Source organism: Epinephelus lanceolatus, chromosome 1, assembly GCF_041903045.1.
Source record: "Epinephelus lanceolatus isolate andai-2023 chromosome 1, ASM4190304v1, whole genome shotgun sequence".
Taxonomy (NCBI): domain Eukaryota; kingdom Metazoa; phylum Chordata; class Actinopteri; order Perciformes; family Serranidae; genus Epinephelus; species Epinephelus lanceolatus.
This window is the reverse complement of record NC_135734.1, coordinates 45889966-45912138: the sequence shown is the minus strand read 5'-3', so window position 1 is coordinate 45912138 and position 22173 is coordinate 45889966. Positions and strand designations below refer to the sequence as shown.

Genomic DNA, 22173 nt, shown 5'->3' with positions numbered 1-22173 from the left:
ACTGCTTTACAGCTCCACTCTCTTGTCCAAATATGGTCACTTCTGGCTCCAAACAACCAAGATGGCGATGGCCAAATGCCAAAATGAGAGGCTTCAAAACAGGCCTTCACAAGCCAGTGGGTGACGTCATGGTGGTTCCTTCCACTTCTTTTACACAGTCTATGCCCTGAAACCACATTTGACTGAAAACAACATGCTCTTTCGTTTGGAAATCACTGAATGAAGTCAAAGTAAAAATGGAAGATAAGATAAGATACACCTTTATTGATCCCACAATTGAGAAATTCCAGTGTTACAGCAGTCAAGGGTAAAGAGTCAAATTAAAGATTTCAATATTTAAAAAAACTTGTTAAATGTATGCTTCACAAAAAGCTATAAACTGAAATGTACCTTATGATTTATGCTCATCAAATCTAAAAGGTTCTCTTAATGATGCATGTTGCATTGAGTACTCCCACATCACCCTTTATAGAGAAACTCTACTTATCCATGAGACGTTTTTTGTCTTACTTTGTCTAAAAAGCACAACTTGAAATTGTGTATAGTTCTAGTAATTCCATTACGGCAAACATGTTCAAACTCTCAGACGATTTACTGATATTTATTTTATTTCACATGCTGAGGAGAAACTTATCAAAAATAGCCCACCTCTACCCTCACCTGTTACAAAGCAGAGTCATTGTTGCACTGTTGTGGACACCTTACTGACATTAAAGGGATACTTCACCCGCATATGACCATTTGTATAATAATTACTCCCTGCGTGTTACGTTGAATTCTTGAAGAAAATATTATATTCTTCCATACCTCCACAGTAAACCTTTCTGAGTAAACATATGTGACTCTCAGTCAGCATCAGGGAGAATTTACTTCCTGATCTTGACCGGGCAAGAGACCTTGACGTCTCTGAAGCTGTTGCAGTCGAAGTCGGCCATGGCGGTCTTCTTGCCGGCCTTGTATGGGAAAAAAAAGAACTTGACACGAACTTGTCTGTTTGGCCTCAGATCTGGAATCCTGTGAGTAACACAAAGAGTAAAAATAAACAAAAAGATTAGTTTGAGAGTAAAGCTCTTTATGTTGCCTGGTGTTGTCTGGATTATAAAAAGGAAACACAACTTTGAAGGGATGCACTGTTTTGCCGTCATATACCACAAACTAAAGCTGTGTGTCAAACCACAAAACCTTTTTGGTGCCGACTCAAATGTGTCCGTAGCGCCAAGTATTGAAAACTGTCAGGTACCAAAAGATGATCAGCTGTAAGAAAACACACTCACTTGACTTCAACCTCATCTCGCCACAGGCCACTTCCAGAGAGAGTCAGATGGCAGTTTGTCAGTGTCTCGTTGGCCGGGTTCCTGAAAACCACCTCCCCTCTCGCTCTTCGGTGGACTTGGGGCTTACCGAAAATCTGGAATACACACATTTTAACAGATAATTCAGATACACTCAGTCAGGAAACCAAACCGGAACCTCTTGAAACATCACTTCCCATCATGCATCAAGATGAGAGAAAAACAGCCCAAACACAAGATGTGCTTTAATGTAAAGAAGTTTGCAGTGTACGTTTACGGTTATATATTCTTATATCATGAGCGTCGACAAAGATAACAGTGTCTGAACAGAAGTAGGTAGAAGTAAAAATTATAAGTCCCTATCCCTTCCTTACATTTCTTCTTTTAACTTATACAATATTTCAACAAATTCAACAGTCTATTTACAACCCAATTAAATAAATAAGTAATAAACCCAGTTTATTTACAGTCAAAGTACCACCCAGTGTTACTAAATAAATATGCACTCCTCTAACACAACCTGTCCTCATCTATATATCTGCCAAAAATATCCTCTTTGTGTACATATTTTTTTTAAATTGACTGATTGATGATTTATTGATGTCAATTATTATATTTGTCTCCCAAACTCTAACCAAGTAATGACATAACAATGGCCGACATTTAAGTAAAGGTACTGACACCACTTTGTAAAATACTTCCTGCATTCAAAACCTTAAATAAAAGTATGTAAGTATTTTCAGCTAAATATACTTGAATTACTCAAAGTAAAAGTATTTTCTCTGCAGTAAATGTTCCCTGTCAGTGTTTTACTACACTATCTGATGTTTTTGGATTATTATTACTGCTGCATTAGGCTCCGATCAAACAGAATGCATTTTGCAGACCCTAAAAAAGAGGGTGGATCATGGGGAGTACCACCAGTTGGTCCAGGAGCTTCTCCTCGATGATGGCTGTTTCTAGGCATATTTTAGGATGACTCAGGGGCAGTTTGACAACCTGCTCTCTATTGTCCAGCTTGGGGGATCCAGCAACCACTACCACCAGCTTCTCCTCCATTGTTTACCAACTGTAAACTTGTTGTTGGGAGGTCAGTGGCTTAGTGGATAGAGCAGGCGCCCCATGTACAAGGCTGTTGCCGCAGGGGCCCGGGTTCGACTCCAGCCAGTGGCCATTTCCTGCATGTTGCTCCCCCTCTCTCTCCCCCTTTCACACTTGTCTGTCCTGTCAATTAAAGGTTTTACATAAAAAAAAACTTGTTGTTGTGACCACCACAGAAGGCCCGCCTCTCAAATCATCCGAATGGACAAAGATGACGAAAAAAGAAACGTGGGGCACTTTTCCACTCTGAGATGAAGTTTTTCAACTTGATGTGTTTAGAGCGCTGCGGCAAAAATACCAGGCGCCTAGAGCGTAGATATGTGGGGCAGGCTGCAACGCAAAACCGCAAGCAAAAAGCTTCATTCTCATTAAAAACAATTACAAAAAGACGCCTCCAGCTGCTAAAACACTTTCCGTGTGATCAGGGCCTATATGTTGCATTTTACTGTAGATGTTGAAGGTTGTGCTCATTTTAACTCCTAAATATACTGTTGGGTAGTTTCACCTACAGCAATGCATCATGTTCTATAAGATGAGTGAGGAAGATTCTGACATGCTTGTGAAAAATACAGACGTCGTGTGCAAAAGTCAATTTGTCTTGGGCTCTACACTCATATTGCAACTATAAAAATACAACGTAGTACATCAGCAAATCAACATTATGCACCAGATGTAACAAAACAAACAAAAGATGAATGAATAAAAAACTTCAAGCGCGTTGCCATTATTTAAAGCTTTATAGACAAAGGTATTAATGAACTATATTACTATTGCTATTACTATTTCATTAGTTTTGGGATTGTTTTCTTTAAAATCCCAGACTTTGAGTGTGAGATGAGATACCAATGTGACAAACAGCTGAACGAAGCCAGACAATACGGGATATTAGAGACAGAGGTTTTATACTGACCTCCAGGGAAATGGGAGGGTCAAGCAGCACAACTTCATCATCAGCCAGGTACGTGTGATCTGGGTTCTCCATGTCTGTGACCACAGCTGATACGTTCATGCTGTCAGCATTAATCATGTGTTCATGGTAGATGATGAACGGGATCCGGATAGGGATTAACAGAGCTTTGAGAGACAGAGAGGAGAGGGGAGATTTAAAGTCGGTTCACAACAAATTCCATAAAAACATACAATGTTTTCTCACCTATCCCTCATAGTGTCTAAACTTGCAGACGGTTTTGGTTTTATTTCTCCACCCTTTTATTTATCTGCCTCCAGCAGTCAACAGAAACACCTCTGTCCAGTGAAAGAGATTCACCTTTCCCAGGTTCCAGTGACCTCTCCATCTCCTGATGCTTGATGTTGACAGCTGGCCTGCCGTTGTAATGCATGGCTTGGACGCTGATGTTAATGGACAGCTGCCTGGCAGTACTGCTCTTCAGCTTCAGCTTCAATCTCACATCCTTCCCGTTTGTCGGGTGAGTCACCTGCAATGGCAGGACGGAGACATTGATGAAGGGCCAAATGAAACTTAATTGAAACAAAGCTAAGTTGGTCTTTAATAAGGTTGATCAATTCAGTGTTACATAAGAGTAATTATGCACTCGAGCTTGTGCTCTACCATGGGATGGTGAGAGTGTTTCTGCATGAGCACGCTATACAACAGTGCCAAAAAAACATTCCTTATTTGGGTGTGCTTTACGCAAATAAATGTGAAACCCCCATTCCATAATAACAGTTAAAGGTGTGTGTTTGTTTAAGCATGAGCCAAGAGACGGATTAGGGTGATTTTGTAACAGCTAAGAGGAGGTGTTAGGCATGACCCAGATATTGGTTGGTGAAGGTTAACCCCATCATTACTAAATTGCAACCTCCGAGGCTGAAAGCCAGTGTGGAAGTGCCAAAAACTGCAGTTCATCGAATGGCCACTTGAGGCTGGCTCCAAAACAGAGTAACTCTCCACAGACCCTCATGTTAAAATGCCTTAAACTTTACAGCAGAAATAAACATGTTTACAGCCTGGTACAAAAGACAGTTTTGGTCTCTACAGCTAATTTCAACATTCATGACAGCTGTACAGGAGGTGAATTTTTATATTACTCACTCGTGTATATTTTAGTGAGGCTTCATAAGAGTGGGGCTGCTTGAGTGACAGGCCGACCGTGAGGCGTCGCTGCAGTGTGTGAGTCAGATCCAAAAACCAAATATAAACTACACTGTAGCCTGACGTGCACCTCCCCAGAAATGCAACTACACGCAGACCTCCTGTTTATTTTAAAAGCTGAAACCATTTCCCTCAGTTTTTTATATGATTTCACAGATAAGAAACAATAAATTGTGAAGACAATAAAGCCTCCACAAAAACAGCATTTTAAGTCTTGTGTGTGATTTATCCTGGCTTCATATGAGCAGAGAAAATCTCTGCTTGTTGCTAGGCTAACTTATACAATGTAAAAAGCCATAGGCTCGTGCTAATAATGTTAGCATGTTATATTTGCTTGGAAAACATGTTTAGTATAAGACAGTTGTTTTGTCAGTGAACCTTGTGAGTTGTAATGGAGCCGAATTTTATAACGTTACCTTTGTTAAATGTTGCTGTTGTCCCTGGTTTTATATTAGTAGAGGAAAAGTATGCTAGCCGCTAAGCTAATTTATACAAAGTAAAATGCCATAGGCTTGTGCTAAAAACATTAGCATGTTGTATTTGTGGGGAAAATGTGTCCAGATAAAGACAAGTGTTTGTCTGTGAATGCTGTGAGTTATAGTGAAGCTGATTTGTGTACTTGTGTTTGAAATTGTGTTTAAAGTGTGTTTAAAGTGTGTTTTGAATCAACTTAACTTTACAGCACTAGTGTCGACTAGTGTTTTGGAGGTTTAACTGCAGAGTGACACAGACACACCACTGCACAAGTATAAATGCTCACAACGCCGTAGGCCACGGTAAAGGGTCTGCCACACAAGTTTAAATCCCCCTTAACTCTGCACGCTGTTGTCTGTTAACATTTAGCCGTCGCTCAGTGCTACATCACCAGTCACATCACTGGAAGAAAATGTTGGCATCATATGTTTCTTCAAACCACAGATTCATCACATGGGCACATTTCATACGTATCATATCAACATCTCTAAACTGATGTAGTTTATGAGCTGACACTGTAATCTGGAGGTGGAGGAGAGGGTGGATGGCGTATCACCTAGGTGAGAAGACTGCCAAGCTGCAGACCACTGTTAGTGACTCACAAACAACAAAACCGGTTGTGATTTAGCGGGTCATTGCTGTGTTTCCAGCAACTTCTTAGCCACCAAACACAGTTGTTTTTTAGGGAGCTGTCCCTGTGTTTCTCCCAGGGTACTGAGACATCGCTGCATTTCCAGCAGGGATCGGACCCCCAAAACTTGGTATTTTAAGCCAAAATGTGATCTTTTCCTAATCATAACCAAATGGTTTTTGTGCCTAAACCTAACCAGAGAAAAAAACATTGAGAAACAAAATTGAGACTAAAAATAAGATAAAAAACACTGTTCAATTGCACTAAAGGGAAACTCAGGGACTTTGCTTTCTGTGACGCACCTCTACAAACGTCATGACCACTGGTGGAACTGGAGCTGGAGCTGGAGCTGGAGCTGGAGCTTCCTCATCCTCCTCTGTCTCGTCAATGTCTGGCTCCTCCACCTCTTCATCCTCAGCACCCTCCTCTGTCTCGACGCTGTCCTCCCCTTCTTCAGCGCCGTCATTCTCCTCCATCTCTTCTTCTTCTTCTTCCTCCATCTCTTCATCGTCATCAGTTGCAGAGTAGTCTTTGGTGACGTTGATGGCATACTTAAAGACAGCCCTCTCCTTATCTGACCCTATAAATGAAGAAATTCGGTCAATTTCCAGAGCCACTACTGTAGTTCAGTAGTTTGTGTGTGTGATCTGTTTGTTAGGTGAACCCACCCTCTTTTGGTTTGTAGGTGTCGGTGACGTCCACCCTCTTTTTGGAGCCGACAGCCTTGGTGGAGGTATTGATACCAACTCTCCCAGGGAAAGACTCGATCTTTGTTTGTGAGCCATCTTTTTTGACCTGACAGGACAAACAAAAGAAACAACAAAAAGAAACAATGCATCACACAAAATCTGCAATCAAAGTAGCTTTTGCTGCAGCCCTTGATTAAATGTATATGTTGATGAGGTTAGACTCAAGCTCTGCTCACTGACCAGCCAATCAACAATGTCAGCATTGACCTCAGCAAAGACAAAAGGGCAGTCATATTTGAGGTCTACTTGTCCGATCCGGATGGCTTTGACCGAGGCTGGACCGCAGCAGTAAACATCTACAGGAGAAGAGACAATTAAATCATGAAATGCTGTAACAAACTGCTCAACTTAAAGTAGATTTTTTTTCCACCACAGAAAACCACTGTCTGATCTGAATTCCTCACTTTGCTGCCACGTGATGGTCCTAATTGCTGTATCGTGGAAAACGTTTCACCTCTTATCTAAGAGGCTTCGTCAGTCCTGAACTTAAGACTCCTCTTGGATAGAGTTTCCTTTTGATACAAAAAGAAACTCACATATGCAATCATAATCTCCTGCAGTCAAAGAGAACTTCTACAGATGATAACTTTAAAAGGATACTTTGCAGATTTTCAACCAGCTTTGTGTCATAACTGTGGGTAGTATGTGTAAATGAACTATGGTAAACTTCCCTCCATCTAACCAGCGCCTTCATCTTCCTGCTCCCCTCCCAGAGAAACTCAACCTGATGATGCAAAACACGTCTTGCTGGCTCTCGGGCTGTTGCTCAAACTGCAGGCTGAACTTCCACATTTTTGTCTTGCCTGCCAGAAGAGGACCACACCCCCTCCCCGATAACTATGATGATAATTTTTCATCAATGACCTTTTTTTTCCATGATGAAAACACAACAATGAAGAGCTAAAAATAGATCTTGATAATAAAAAGTAAGACAAAAACGATTTTTTTTTTCGTCGATGAGACAAGACGTGACGAAAATGTGGTGGACTATCTGACACTGAAAGCCGAGAGCAGCCGTGCTTGTAATTTTCTTCACATGCTGCATAAGAGACAGGCTGGTAAACTCAAGTTAATAGTCCACACCAGGATGTTTACATAGCCAGCAAAATCACTCACGCCGGAGCAGCGTGCACCGTTGGTGCGAGTTGTGAGCTGTAATTCAGCAGTAAATAATCAGCCGTGTGTGTCTGACTGTGGATGGTGGAGCTGTTGAATGAATTTTGTGGAGTTTGGGAGTTGCAGCGGTGGCTGTTAGCAGTTAGCTCCGGTCATTAGCCGCGGAACGGCAGTGGAGCAAGCGGCCACTGGCCGTCGGACTTCACAGCTGATCCCCGCAGGAAATGACAATTTGTAAGTGTGTAGAAATTATTAGTTGTTGTAGTAAAAATTGTCTAAATTAAATTTCTATACAACCTGTCACCTTGACTCTCACTCACTGGATTAGTTTGACAACCAAAAACATGGAAAACATAATGACTAAAATGTCGGGAATTTTTCTCGACTTAAACGTTTAGAGTTTTCGTCAACTAAAACTATGACGGATAAAAATGACTAAAATATGTCTACAACTAATTTTTCTGCGTCATGAAAAGACTCTTTCCAGCAGTGAAATACTTCTTTAAAGGGGCTTTCCAGCCCATTCTCATTCCCTGGTCATCATCATCTGCATCAAAGCATTGGACTTATGAGTGACACTGTTGATAAAATCTCAGAGTAGAAACAGGTCAGCGTGTAAAATTAGGGCGAGAAATAAGGTCATCAGAGCAGGGAAGAAAGCACATCACATTTAAAGTTTATGGAGATAAACAAAGGAGTCCGTACTATCGCTCATCTCCTGCGGTGTTGGATCCAGAACTTGCCAGCCGTCATATTTGCCTGTTTCTGACAGGTCAGGGCGCTTCATGTACGACTCCGTCCACACGTGGAAGTTCCTAAAACACAAAACAGCATTCAGATTCTGCCACAGTGGTGCAGTGAGACTGAAATACATCACTGATAAACTGGATTTAGAAGAACCAGAACATTCTGGTCCAACACACGGCCTCCTGCTTGTTTATGGTTGGCTCTGTGTGTTGAATACAAACCAACTAGCCAACAGTTTGCAAGGCTGGGGTAGAGATGCATGCTCAAAAGAAAAGCCAACATTTCTGGTTGGAAGGAGAAACACAACTACTTTCAAACATCATAAAAGACTTGGATATCAACAGGTTTGTGGCTATGCGCAAATATGGTAAACTTCCCTCAACCACCTTTTCAAGAAGGTGAGAAAAACATTTTATTTTCTTCTGTTATCAGTAATGTGAGACAGGTAAATGAAATGAAACAGGTGCAGTTAACTCCGTATCATCTGAACCATCCAAAAAGTCAAACGAAAATAGTTCGACATTAAACTAGATGCAAAAAACACGCTCAAGTACACACAATAACAACAGCTACAGCAGGCTCCTCCCAGTCACAGCTCTCTGCTGCAGACGAGTGCATTGCTTACATCAGCAGAGTGACATCTCTGTCAGTCTGCCCTGAGCCTCAGCATTGTTTGTCACTGTTGTAAAATGACACCACTATTAGAACATCTTAATACAGGCAGCCTGATGTAGGCAATAACCCACCGTTAAGTTGAACAACAAGTATGATAGTCTGGCGTAAAACCACACCGTCTCCCTCCAACTCTCTGCCAGATTCGGGTTCACCAGCTGCCTGGTCGGACGGCAAATTGCTTTCCCACGTCCACAGGTCTTATTAGACCAAAACTTAATTTGAAATAATATTTACGTCTCCCACATCACGCCTCTGATAATTAAATAAAGAAAAATGATGTGCAGTTTGGGGCTGCGGTGCATAAAGAGGGCAGAGGAGGAGCATGTTGGTTTGGTTTCCACCCTCCTGGAATAGATGACATCATGATGGGGTCTGATCGCCAAAGACATTTCTCATACCTAAGTGCACCTGTAAATAAATTCTCTAAAAACCAGTCTCTTCTGGTCGAGAATGGCGGCGCGCACAGACGCAGCAGCTCAGTGCTCTCTGAAACCTCCAACTCTGAAACCGCACATATCCACTATGTGAGTGGATATGTGTGGGGCTGAGTGAGTCATCGCTCTCATACAGTTCAGATGAACTCTTAAATATTGGAATTGATTTGGGATGATTGTGTACACGTATGTGTTGTGTATTTATTACTGTCTATTTTTCTTATTTTTATATTCAGGCACGGCACAGCAAATTTCATTGTACTTCCTGTGCAATGACAATAAAGTCTATTCTGATATCTGAGTATAACACTTAAGGTGTTGGGAAAGACCCCCCCCAAAAAAAGTATTCAAAGCGTCATGGGACACTTCAACTCTCCACAGTAGACAATAGTGACATTCTTTCTTGGCGGATCAAAAGTTCTTACGATAAGTCACCACACCCAAACACCTCCACATGTTCAGATATAAATCAGGTAAAATGCCAGAACACAACAGACATCACAGTGTTCAGAGGTCAGATTATTTTGGTAGCTGCGGTTAGCAGGTAATGACATGCTGTCATGATAATAGGCCTGAGAATGTGTTTAATGTGAAACCTTTTTACTCTGATCCGACCTCTATAAACTGGGAACACTTTCTCATTAAAAACATGGCAGATTGCCCTTGTTAATTTGGTTTTTATTTAGTTTTGTTGTTTACTCAGCTGTAAGGAGTGGCACTGGTCTGGCACGATACTTTACACACCCATGGGAATTTACAAGACAGTGTGTCCGTGAATAATTCAGCAGCATGTGAATATTATATCAGCACAGACATGGAAAACGAATCTTTCAGTGAATTCGAAAACGTCTGTAACGTGTGCTGCTAACTAGCTAGCTAACCGCTTATAATAACTTGTGTAGTGTGACAGCATGGGTCCTTTTTTTTCTAAAAGGTAGTGATATTTTGTAAATATTATTTCTGAATTATGATTGTAATGTTTCGTATACACATAATCTATCCACCTTATTCTTAGCCCTCACGATACCTTGCGCGAACTAGAAAAGCACTCAGAGTGCAGACCTCCGCCAAGTAAGTGATATTCCCTCCCCCTCTGCATCAGATTTTGCAGCCTGCATCACAGTTAGGTTATTTGCATCACTATCATTATTAGGTTATATACGCCTTCACCATGGAGACACTGTGGTATATTTATTTCGTTTTTATTTTGTAACAAAACAGAATATAATATGTTTTTTTGTATTTTTCACTTCCTTTTTTCCAACACAGAACATTAATTTCAACTTTAGAATTACAACAATACTTAGCAAGTAGAAGAAGACGTGCTTTCCAGCCATCAGATGGTACTATTTTCACCGTGTCATTAGAAATTGGAATTGCTGCTGAGGCTGTCAGACGATAGACTTCATTCTTTTATCCACTTTGCTTCAATCGATCACCACCAAAATTTTATCTGTTCCTTGTCCCATTATCCAACTTTCCTGAAAATTTCATCAAAATCCGTTTGTAACTTTTTGAGTTATTTTGCAGACAAACAAACAAACAAACAAACAAACAGACAAACAGACAACACCGACAAAAACATAACCTCCTTGGCGGAGGTAATTATGTGTTCAACTTCCAGCGTTGAGCCGAAACTGGTGATTTCCAGTGGTAACAGTTTGTTTACAGTACTCTATTCTTCTTTCCAAGAGTAATTAGGAAATAAAACATGGAACACACCACCTGTTATAGCTCAAACAGGATCATGTGATCATACCTCTGCCATCTCTGACAGCCATCTCAAAGCTTTGTGTTTTTTTTTTCTTTTTCAACCGAGCACGCTAGTAATTAACTCACCTTACTCCGTTAAAATATTGTTAACTTTAACATGGCCCGAGCTAGCTTAAGGTTAACATCTGCTCCTTCTAAAGATGATTTCTGATTTCTGATGAATGTGAATGATACAAACATAATTCAGTATTAACTGTAGCTCCATGTAAAGTGAATAAATGTGATGCTTCACAGCTAATCCTCCACTCATCTGCATTAGCAACGCAGTTTACACGTTTTTTTAACTTCCAATATAAAAACTGTTCTGAGCGAAACATGAAGCTGAATTTAGCAGCAGACTTCAGTTATAGTCATATAAAGTAGTAGTTAAAAAAATAACTTTTGGCATTCGTTTTTTTATATGATATAATGGACGTACGGTAAATCAGTAACACATTCTCAGCCCTAATGACTAAATACATATTTCAATGTATGTTGCTGAGTTTATTTTATAACGAGCAATTTTCTAATGTAGATTGAGAATGAAGTCAGACGGGGAATGACAGGGATCATGTACTGACGTTGAGTGACGGACCTGTCAGTCTAAGTGTCATTCTCTTCTGCTAATTCTGATTTGATACTTTTTCGCGATGTCTTGTGAAACTTTATTTCTCATATCAATGGCCCTCAGGAATAAGGTGGATATGATCAATCAGTCACATTACAGATCAATGTATTGAATTTAAGGAAACTGGAAACTGAAGGACAGAATGTGGTGGGACATGTTTTACTTTTGATGGACTTGTATTAAAGCGCTGTGTGTCTCACCAAACACTGTCATGGGTCTGTTTTCGTGTGACTCCCTCTTCGGCGTAAAACCGGTCGATGGTCAGATTCCCATTGGTGTCGTGGGCTGACGCAAAATTGGTGATCGTGCGGGTGGGCACACCCAGCAGACGCATCACTGGAACCAAACACAAAGATTTGAGTCATTCCAGTAAGTCCCAAACCTAAACACATTCAATCTACAATCATATAAAACAGAGAGGAGAAACAAGTCCATACATTTGAGTCAAAAATTGTCAGTTAAGTTTGCGATGACTGGAGTTGATAATTATCTTTACATATGTTCCAGGTGTGGGACCTGCAGAGTGAGACGTTACCTGAGCACATCACACCAGCGAACACCCAGCACTGCCCGTACTTGACCGGTTTGCAGTCGCTGTCGTACCAGCGTTTAAGGATGGCGTGACTGCCACTCCAGTGAGAGGGTGAGAACCCGTCTTCATAATTGCCTCCCCAGTTTCCCTCCAAGACACCGTGGTCATCTTCAGAGTTGATCTGGAAGAAAACAAGGAAACTCTCATTCTTACAATGTGACTTTTTTTTGCCTCAAAATCACAACTCCAAAGAATGACCCTAAAACCGTGTCACATGAGAGACATTTGCCAAGTCTTTTTAATGTTTTTATATGTGGCCTTTCTAACAGGCCTTTCTGTATAATGAATAATTTTACTTTTAACCCTTTAGTGATTTGACTGGCTGTGGGGGAGGGGCATGAAGTGGATATCATGGGAAACACTGAAGGTGGGGATGGGTCATGTGGCTTCATACCACCGTTCAAAAATATACTGATAAGGAACCATCCCTTTATTTCTCTCTCTCACACACACATACAGGAGCTAGTGTGAAATTACATAGGAGAAAAACACAGTTTGAGCACCTACTGCTTCACCAACCTGCCTCCCTGCACAGACGAGTTCTTGACTCCACAGTGTCGCATGTCAAAGTATCTTTGTGCAAGATACTGAACCCCAAATTGCTCCCGATGCCTGTGAATGGTCACTGAATAGCAGGTGGCACCATGTATGGTTGCCTTGGCCACCAGTGTGTGACTGTGTGAATAGTGTAAAACCACTTTGAGTGGTCAGCAGACTAAAAAGAGCGCTATACAAGGGCAGTCCATTTACAATTTACTCAAGTAAGTTACCCGAGTGCTTCCACCACCACCACCATCTTAGTTTATCATGTTAGCACAATAATACTTGCTAATTAGCACAGAAAACCCAAAATAAAAACCCTTCTTTTACTCTCATTTAGGGGTTGAGACTTTAATTTGTTGCAGACTCCATCCCCAGCCCCAACATGGCATCACTCTGAATCACATAACGGCTGGATTTTGACACACAACAGTCAGAAATGTCAGCCTGTAAACGCTTCGCTGCTGTAAAAGGTTCGTGGAGTTGTCTTGTGTCCTACCATGGCGCTGATCACGCGGCCGACGTAGATGGGGTCGCTGCGAGAGGCAACATCTTCAGCTGGGTTCTCATAGTGTTTGTGGCTGATGTCCAACATCTTTAAAGAAATTTTCACCATGTCTTCCTCAAACTGGACAGAAGCAGACAGGAAGAGAGGTGAGGAGGTGCAAGTTCATGTTACTGATGGCAACACAGTGGTGTTAAACTGAAGATGGGATTATTATGTAAACTTTATAAGAGACATCATCTGCTCTTATTTTATATCAGACTGCAATTATTGATAATTTATGACACATAATAATAAAACCTAGAGATGCATGATATACTGAATCAAGGCTACGTATTCAGTAGTGGTTAAATTTCACAAGTAGGTATTCAGTTGCTTATAAGATTAAAATCTTTATGGCCGTTATTTGTGTGTGTGTGTGTGTGTGTGTGTGTGTGTGTACCTGTCCCAAGTCCCAGTCTAGAGGCATGATGTAGTTTTTACTTCCTCTGTACAAGACTCCTTGTTCATTCATCACATACTCCTCCACCTCCTTCGCATTTTCCATGTACACCTGGTCGTCTGCAGAGAGTGAATACATGCAGACAGACAGACAGACAGACAGACAGTGTTCGGTTAAGAAGTATTCAAATACTTTACTTCAGTAAAAGTCCTGCATTCAAAGTCTTACACATAAGATAACATCACCATTATCAGTAAAATGTATTTAACGTATTAAAAGTAAAAGATAGCAGTATATTTACTCAAGTACTGCACTTGAGTACAAATTTATTATACTTTACTTGAGTTGCCACTTTGCCACCTCCCTAATTATGACAGTTGCCCCCCCCCCCCCCCCCAAGAAGACATAGAAACAACAGGGGGATCGAAACTTGTACAAATTCTGCTTACCTGTAATTGTAAATATTATATTCGTGCCAGGAAGAATCTTGTAAAACAATTTCAGACACTAACTAACCCCTAAAGTGGACCACACCATTTCTTAACATTGAAGTTAGTCATCTCATCTACCTGCCTCACTGCCATCATTGCAGTGGCTCCTGATCTCAGTCCTCATTAAAGTCTATGCTCACGTGTGTAGCTCAAGCAAATGAAAATGCACAACTCTACGTTTTATTACAAATGCAAAGTCACTTACTCATCACTGCATTCCTTATGATGTAGTGGTTTGGACATCACTGACCACTCGTAGACAAGAGCACTGGTATATCTTTATCTATAAAGCAATATTGGGCAAACTGCTGTGTGTCGGCTCTGGTATTTACCAGCTACGCTTCTCTAAGTGGTTGCTTTTTAATGGTCTTAACAGATCTGGGGAAAACTGCATTTTCCTACTACGCATCATAGATATGGAACAATCTTCAAAAAGATCTAATATAAGAAACACTTATATCCACTAATTAATTTAAGGGCATCATAAAGAATGTGGTGACAGAGACATGTGCTTGTTTTTCTTGAGAGGCCTCTATGTTTGAATAGTTGTTGTTTTATGGTGGATTTTTGTATTACGGTATATGTTGTATTTGTTGCATTTTAAATACTCTTCCTGATTATATTTATATACTCCTATGTAACAATTGACCTATGGTTAAGTCCCGCCCTCAAACGCCATTCCCATACACTCGGACATTCTCTGCCTGGACGTCCATTGAAATGCATTACAGAAAGTCAGTTTTGTTCGGTGTTATGAGCTTTTTCTGAGATTTGAAGTTTAAAAATGGTCAAACGGTGTGCATGGGGTACATGCAACTCCAACACAAGGTATCCTGAGAGGCTGGGCGACCAGGTGTATTTTTTACACTTTAAACCACATCTCAACCGAGAAAAGTGTCTCCTTTGGATAAAGTTGTGTGGTAACGTTAGACCACAACATCAACTCAACGTGAATAAGATTAACAATGATGTCTACATCTGTTCTAAGGTAAGTCAACATTGTGTTTGAGGCAACATATTGTCACTTTGCTGGAAAGAAATATAAAGTTATCTTTAACATCTCTAGCTAACGTTAGCTAAAGTTAGCCTAACGTTAGCTCCTAGCTGCGTTGTTCATCATGTCACCTTGTTTGCTGGGAGTTCATTAGCCTGTTTTGTTCTAGTTTTGTACTTTGGTGATCGTACATCATTGTTAGCTGTTGTCCAAAGGGCTCTAGTTAAGCTAACGTTAACTTCTGGAGCTTAGCTTCATTAACTTATCTGTAATGGCAGAGATAACAAAGGTTGGCAAACGTTATGCTGAATGATTCAGTGTAAATACTGTAGCACCAAACTAACAGAGAGACACTCTTGGTAAAGATGGTAAAAAGGCCGTTATCCTTTTCTCATATTCTGAGCCAAAAACCTTAACTTCAGTGGCACTTTAACTTGTTGTCTTTGATGGTGACGGCAACGAGATGCGGTTCACAAGCGTACACTGTGACCTGTAAATTTTGGCTTGTAATTTAAGCTTTTCATCGACCTTCTCAACAATAAAATGATGAATATATCCCTCCAATGCGTAGTTTAGGCCCTTTTGGTTACTTCTCAATGACATCTGATCGTATTGTCTCCAAAAATCATCAATTGCCTCCTGTGAAATGCCGTGTACTGTGACACCTGCCATAGCGCCGGTCACTGAATGTTGATTGTTTGTCCGAGTGAGTGGAGGGGGCGTGGCTTAGCAGTAGGTCAATTTGAATGCAGGAGTTTACTTGTAACAGAGTATTTTAACAGACAGACAGATGATTGACCTACCGCGACACCAGGGGTTGAAGAGCACCACAGGCTTTGCCAGCAGTTTTTCCTCGTCCCTGTGCCAACCCTTGAGGGTGTACTCCCCTATGGGGGCGTCAGCTGGGGGGGAGATGCTGAGGACCAGTTTGCCCGACTTTGGGTCAGAGTCTTTGTGAAGCTCCACCTTCCACACTGCCTTTGCTGATGCTGACCGTTTCACAGTATCTGGGATGCCGAACATTGATGCTGTCCCCGAGTCCTCGCTTGGTTTTTCTCCTGTAGACAGGGAGTCAGACGTTTCATTTACCGATGTAACAATCCATCCATTCATCCATTCGTTCATCCATCCATTGGTTTAAACAGACTGGACCATCCAATTAATGTAGTGATGTGATATTTCACTAGCTGTCAAGATCCCTCAAACTTTAAGAAGTGAAATTAAGGAAAAACTGTGGGAAAATTTCAAGCTAACTTAAAATGTAGTTTTACAATCTTCAGGGGAAACTCAGTACCGACTAGAGTTGAGCTGAATACTCATATTAAAATGCATGAAATCTTATTTTATCTTATTTCTTACGCATGTGTAGAAGTGTGCATATTTTCAGTTACTGCTGCTCTGCTAAGCTAAGACGCTAACGTTAACTTCCCTGTCGGGCCAACGCTAACTCTTCTGTCTTGCTAACGGTGACAATATTTCATTAATAACAATTCATATGTTTTTATACAGTAAAAAGATGCCACATGGTCGGAGTTCTTTCCAGATATTACTGTGTTTTGGCTTCGTAGAGCAGAACAGACCCTCAAAAAATACTCAAAACAAATAACTTAATGAAACACCAACCTGTACTTGCAACAATTTTGAGTGGGTGAAGTTTAGGGTCGAAAGGTTTCGTCAGTTTAATGTCCACGTCGAAGGGCTGGCCTCGCCTCACAATCAGCTCCGTCAATGAGATTTCACTGGTGTGGTGCAGAAAGTTGTTCTTCATGGGGGAAGGCTGCACAGAGTCAAAGACTGAAAGAGATTAAAAACAAACAACCATGAACAAGTTAATACAATACAACATTTATTTACTTATTTGATGGCAGTGAATTTCATTACAATCCACTTTTTATAAAGAGCAAATCTCGAGTAGAAGAAAAGTCTAATTTATCCGCGACACACACAAAGATAATGACCATAATTTAATTAATTTGCATAAATCAAATATAATGTCTAACATTTACTTGACCATCTCTTTCGTGTCCAAAACAAATTAGATTAGTGCAATTTTTATGGTTGTCATCGTAGTCATAGACATGTATACCAAGGATGCACGATGCTGGATGTTTTTTGCTCATCGTGCAAATTTAGAAGAAGCATGTTGGCCAATTCTGGTAGTTCATTTTAAAGCTGATATTGGCCGATACTGATGATGTACTGATAATATCGTGCGTCCTTTATATGTAGACGCTTAACTACATAGACCAAAACCTGTTTTTCTTTCTCTGCTTTGTGTATCAGGCTGTAAACATGTTTATTTCTGCTGTAAAGTTTGGCATTTTAACATGGGGGTCTGTGTGGATTGGCTCGCTCCTGAAGTCAGCCTTAAGTGGCCATTTAAGGAACTGCAGTTTTTGGCACTTGAGTGTTAGCTTCATTTTCAGCCTTGGAGATTGCAGCCTGGTGCTGACCCAGGTGAGGGTCACGCTTGGCGAGCTCAGGTGAGGATGTGGAGAAACCCAGATTCACCTCGACAAACTGGCTGAGCATGTTGACAATTTGCATGCTGTTTCTGGCAGAAACTGGAGCAGGGCAGGGGTGGACAGGCCAGGTTGTACATGCAACCACTTTTGGCAGAGTTACAGTATGTGGTGAAGAAATGTGCGTGGGTGGGGCGTGATGCAACAGGAGAGGATAAGAGAAGAAAAGAAAAATGCTCGGCTCCACCTCAGGCCCCCCCAGAACAGCAGCCTGGAAAATCACGTCAGCCCCCTCCCCAAAAGCTTGTGGGGGCGATGCAGTCACGCACAAACACAATCCAGACTCTGATAAAAGCAGTTTCAGCTGCCAGAGGCAATTTCATTTAACGCTGTGTGTGATACGCAGCAGAGACAAGTTTGTGCAACATGAAATGACCCCTTGAACATGACACAGTAAGTCTGAAATACCTTTACAATACCTGTGCCTCAAATGTCCCGGAGGCAATTCTTGACCAGCAATGACTTAGTTGAAACTTTTAACTGTTGAGTTTAAGTTTGTCCATTGCTCCTTTGTCATGAGCTTGTTTTAAACCCCAACGTTGCACTTACAAATAAATATTTTTATATTAACAATAGATCAAATGATAATGTATAACATGAAGGATCTGCTTCCTTTGACGAACCCACAGAGAGTTATCACCTGATGTCTCAGCTGTCGTCAGCTCTACGGAGCATTTTAACCTCAGCTTCTTGTTTTTTTGTGTCTCGCCACAGTCATATGAACACTTACAGCAGCAGCTGGCATGAGAACAGGCTTTGACCACCAAACCACAGACAGGCACAGTTTGAGACAAACTGAAAACATGTTTTCTGAATTAAGCTGCTAAAAAGACAGTAAAATAACAGCTGATAAACAGCATTGTCCCTGTTGCTTTTAATTTCTTTGTAGTTTTTTGTGTCATTGTTGTTGTTTTGTTTCCGTTTTTCTGAGAGACACATTACACCTTGCTATGAAAAACCACATGCCAGACAGCTTCATACGGAAACCGGATATGTGACTGAGCCCATGTGACCCGACAGCAGCAGCTGATCTGTGAGGATTTATTATTATGTTGATTTAATTTACAGTTTGAAGTACATACCAAGCTGTATGCATCATCCTCCAAACTTCCAGCTGACTGTACAATACCGTGTGCTTCTGTCTAAACACATTACGCAACCAGATACAACATTACAGACTGTATTCATGTACAGCACAATACACTGCACGCAATCAGGTTTGGGGTGTGGATGCAGAGATCGACACAGGACAAGATAAAACGTGAAAGTGAAAACAGATACCTTTGTTAAAAACTCTAGTGTACTTACTCGACGTAGTCCCCCCTGGCACCATTAGAGGAGCCTCACACGTCCCACAGGTTCTACTGTTGTCCATCTTAGAGTGGTGGATTTGAAGACAGTACAATGCAAACTGACAGGTTGTGTGCAGCGCACTGACGGGTGCACCAGCTTTGGCTGATTTTAAAGACCTGGCAAGCCCAGCCCCATTCTCACATTTACATACAACACATTTTGCAACATGGATTTTTTGACCACTTCCTGAAACTGCTGCATGCAATCGGACTGAAGATTCAGTTAAGCATTGAATGATTTTAGCAGGCTTGTAACAGATGTCTGTTCACTTTGCTGCCATCACATTGTATTATGAGTGTGTGTATGTGACTGCATTTCATACTATACTGTGGGATGCGTGCAGACGCTTCCTCAGCTCCAATTATATGGGCAGGTAGCAACTTGTGTAACTAAGTGCACACTGACATAAAAATGAAAGTCAGACATGGTTTGCGAGTGCTGATGAAGATGAATTCATTCATTATTTCTAACCGCTTGTCCTGTTAAGAAACCTGGACTCTGGACAGGTTGCCAGACTATCAAAGGACTGACACATTCACACCACACTCAAACCTACAAGTTCAATTTCAAGTCACCAAATAACCCAACCTGCATGTTTTTGGACTGTGGGAGGAAGTTGGGGAATCCAGAGAAAACCCACGCTGACACAGAGAGAACATGAAAACTCCACAAGGACGACCCCCGCCTGGCTGGCAGGTTCGAATCTGGAACCCTCTCACTGTGTGGCAACAGTGCTAACCACTGCACCACTGTGCTGTCTGGGCTGAAGAGGAAGGAGGCACATATATCAAGTTGCCAAAGTTATTAATTATTATTAACTGCAGCCTCCTCTCCCTCCTAGCCAGGAGCTTCCCACCTCCCCTCTCTCGCTCTGATTAAAGAAGTGTTGTCTGGTGCACAGGAGTCACCACAGCTGCTCATCATCTTCAGTCAGCTCAGCTTCAAATACCAGGCTCCAACTCCAGCACGCTGCCAGATCGTAGACTCTGCTTACTAGTCAGTCACGTTCAAGCCACCTTGTGAATCCTGTGCTTTTGATTAATGCACCTGTTTCCCTGTACCTGCAGCGTTATCCAGGTCTGCTGCCTCCTGCTCCACTCCTTCTCCACCTGGTAACCATCTGCCATCACAGCAGCTTGCCTCATCACATAACAAAAAGACGCAATGAAAAAATATCAAAAGGCAGTTGAAGAAGCGAGAGCGTTGTTCTTCTCTAAATTTAGCAAATCACTCCAACACCAGAATTTTATCCAAGTTAGTAGATTCCATCATCACTGCCTTCCCATTTTACTAATGCCTCACAAGAGATGCTTTTATGTGATGTTGTCTTTTATTTATTTATATGTATTTATTTCCTTGTTATTGCTTTTGTTGTTTTTGGTCTTTTTATTTGTATTTTGAAGCAGCTGAAATGAGTTTCCTCCATGGGGTGTCTGGGCTCAGCCTTAGAGATAGGGTGAAGAGCTCGGACATCTGGAGGGAGCTCCGAGTAGAGCCGCTGCTCCTTCGCGTTTAAAGGGGTCAGTTGAGGTGGTTCAGATGTCTGATCAGGATCCTCCTGGGCGCCTCCTTTTTGAGGTGTCCCGGGCACATCCCACTGGTAGAAGGCCCCGGGGCAGACCCAGAACATGCTGGAGAGATTACATAACTCATCTGGCCTGGGAATGCCTTGGGGTCCCCCAGGAGGAGCTGGAAAGCGTTGCTGGAGAGAGGGACGTCTGGGGTGCTTTGCTTGGCCTGCTGCCCCCATGATCCGGCTTTGGATCAGCAGATGAAAATGGATGGATTTGTGTTTACATACTGACATTTTGTGTCCTGCATTCTGTATTTTTTGTCATCTTGTTTGAACTTTATCTTGACTCTACCCTAGTTTTGTCTTGCTTGTTTGGTAGGACTGAGTGTCCTGTTTGTGCTTTCGCTTTGCATGTCAAAAGACTTTGTAAACTCTGTTTATAAAGGTGCTATTTAAATAAAGTGATTAATATTATAAACGAAGCTGGTTCATCCTGAACAGCTGTATAAACAAACACTCAGTACAAAGTGACAAGGAGTGGCTGAGAAAATCTTAGATGAGATCTACTGGATGAAAAATGAGCACATAATCTGGACAAATAAAACAGTCAGCGCCGCCGCTGAGGGCACGCAGGACCAAAACAGCCCAATATTATCATCATCAATCATAATCGAGCATATTTCATTAACTCTCCCAGTGAAGACCTCCTCAGACACAGCACGGTGGAGCTGCACTGCTGATGGTTACAGTGGCTCAGAGGTAGACTGATTGGAAGATCGGCTGCGCGATCTCCCTAAGTGCTGAACTCACACTAGGTTAGTGTCACAGTCATTAATACTGTCTGTTGCCTTTGCTGATGAAATTTTTTTTGAAAAAACTTAAGCTCATTAAAACATACCTGTGTTCAACAATAGGACAGGTAGGCTACATCTGGCGGTCTTTCTGTCAGCAGCATCAATGCAAAACTCGCTCAGAAGCTGTCACATAGTGCTCCAGGGGTGACTTTTTTCTGTAGGATGGCGCTGAAGTCAGCGTCGTCCTGGTTTAATCGTCAAAAAGCCTGCTGGATTTTCCCATTGGATTTTGACTCATTGCAGAAATTAAGCTCTGTGGCAAACATTTATGATCCCTACACCTTTTGTCCAGCATGATAATCTTCATCAACTAACACGACTTTCATGATTTTTGAAGCCTGAATGCAGCCACCAGAGGTAAAAAACAAACTACACTACAGTTGCGTGTCTGAATGTTGCCCCCACAGCATGGCCGTACCGTCTTTTTTAAGACACATAAAAGCTTCAAAATACACAAGTGGGGTACTCACTGATGTATTTTATGTTGCAGAACAAAATGTGAAAGTCTCTTCAGCTTGTGGAAACTACAGACCTTGTTTCAGGCATCTAACGAAAAACCCATTGACTTTGAGATGAGGGAACCAGGAGTGCTGAATTGCTAACTCATTTCTGGGTTTTAGGACTCATTCCTTGGTGAGTCTGTAATGACTCTGTA

At 41.5% G+C, this 22173-nt stretch overlaps 1 protein-coding gene across 1 annotated transcript; it reads right to left on the bottom strand.

The window, feature by feature from the left end:
- Positions 1-244: 244 nt before the first annotated feature.
- Positions 245-19265, bottom strand: LOC117256386 (protein-glutamine gamma-glutamyltransferase E-like). The gene is made up of 15 exons (XM_033625777.2): positions 19107-19265; positions 16900-17070; positions 16080-16334; positions 13792-13910; positions 13344-13472; positions 12248-12425; positions 11913-12048; positions 8182-8291; positions 6541-6656; positions 6280-6406; positions 5914-6191; positions 3661-3829; positions 3304-3467; positions 1275-1408; positions 245-1014 (listed from the first exon to the last, which is right to left on the bottom strand). The coding sequence occupies exons 1-15, from the start codon at positions 19171-19173 to the stop codon at positions 867-869; spliced, it is 2301 nt and encodes a 766-aa protein (XP_033481668.2). The 5' UTR covers positions 19174-19265; the 3' UTR covers positions 245-866.
- Between the last annotated feature and the right edge of the window lie 2908 nt (positions 19266-22173).

What these genes read in the sequence shown, in the direction of transcription:
- LOC117256386 (XM_033625777.2), bottom strand. Translation starts at nt 19,173, where the DNA reads ATGGACAACAGTAGAACCTGTGGGACGTGTGAGGCTCCTCTAATGGTG. An exon ending in ACCGCAGGAGATGAGCGATA is followed by an intron (nt 6,657 to 8,181) that starts GTACGGACTCCT and finishes CTTCTCCTGTAG; the next exon opens with ATGTTTACTGCTGCGGTCCA. An exon ending in GTCACTGGAACCTGGGAAAG is followed by an intron (nt 3,468 to 3,660) that starts GTGAATCTCTTT and finishes TGTCTCTCAAAG; the next exon opens with CTCTGTTAATCCCTATCCGG.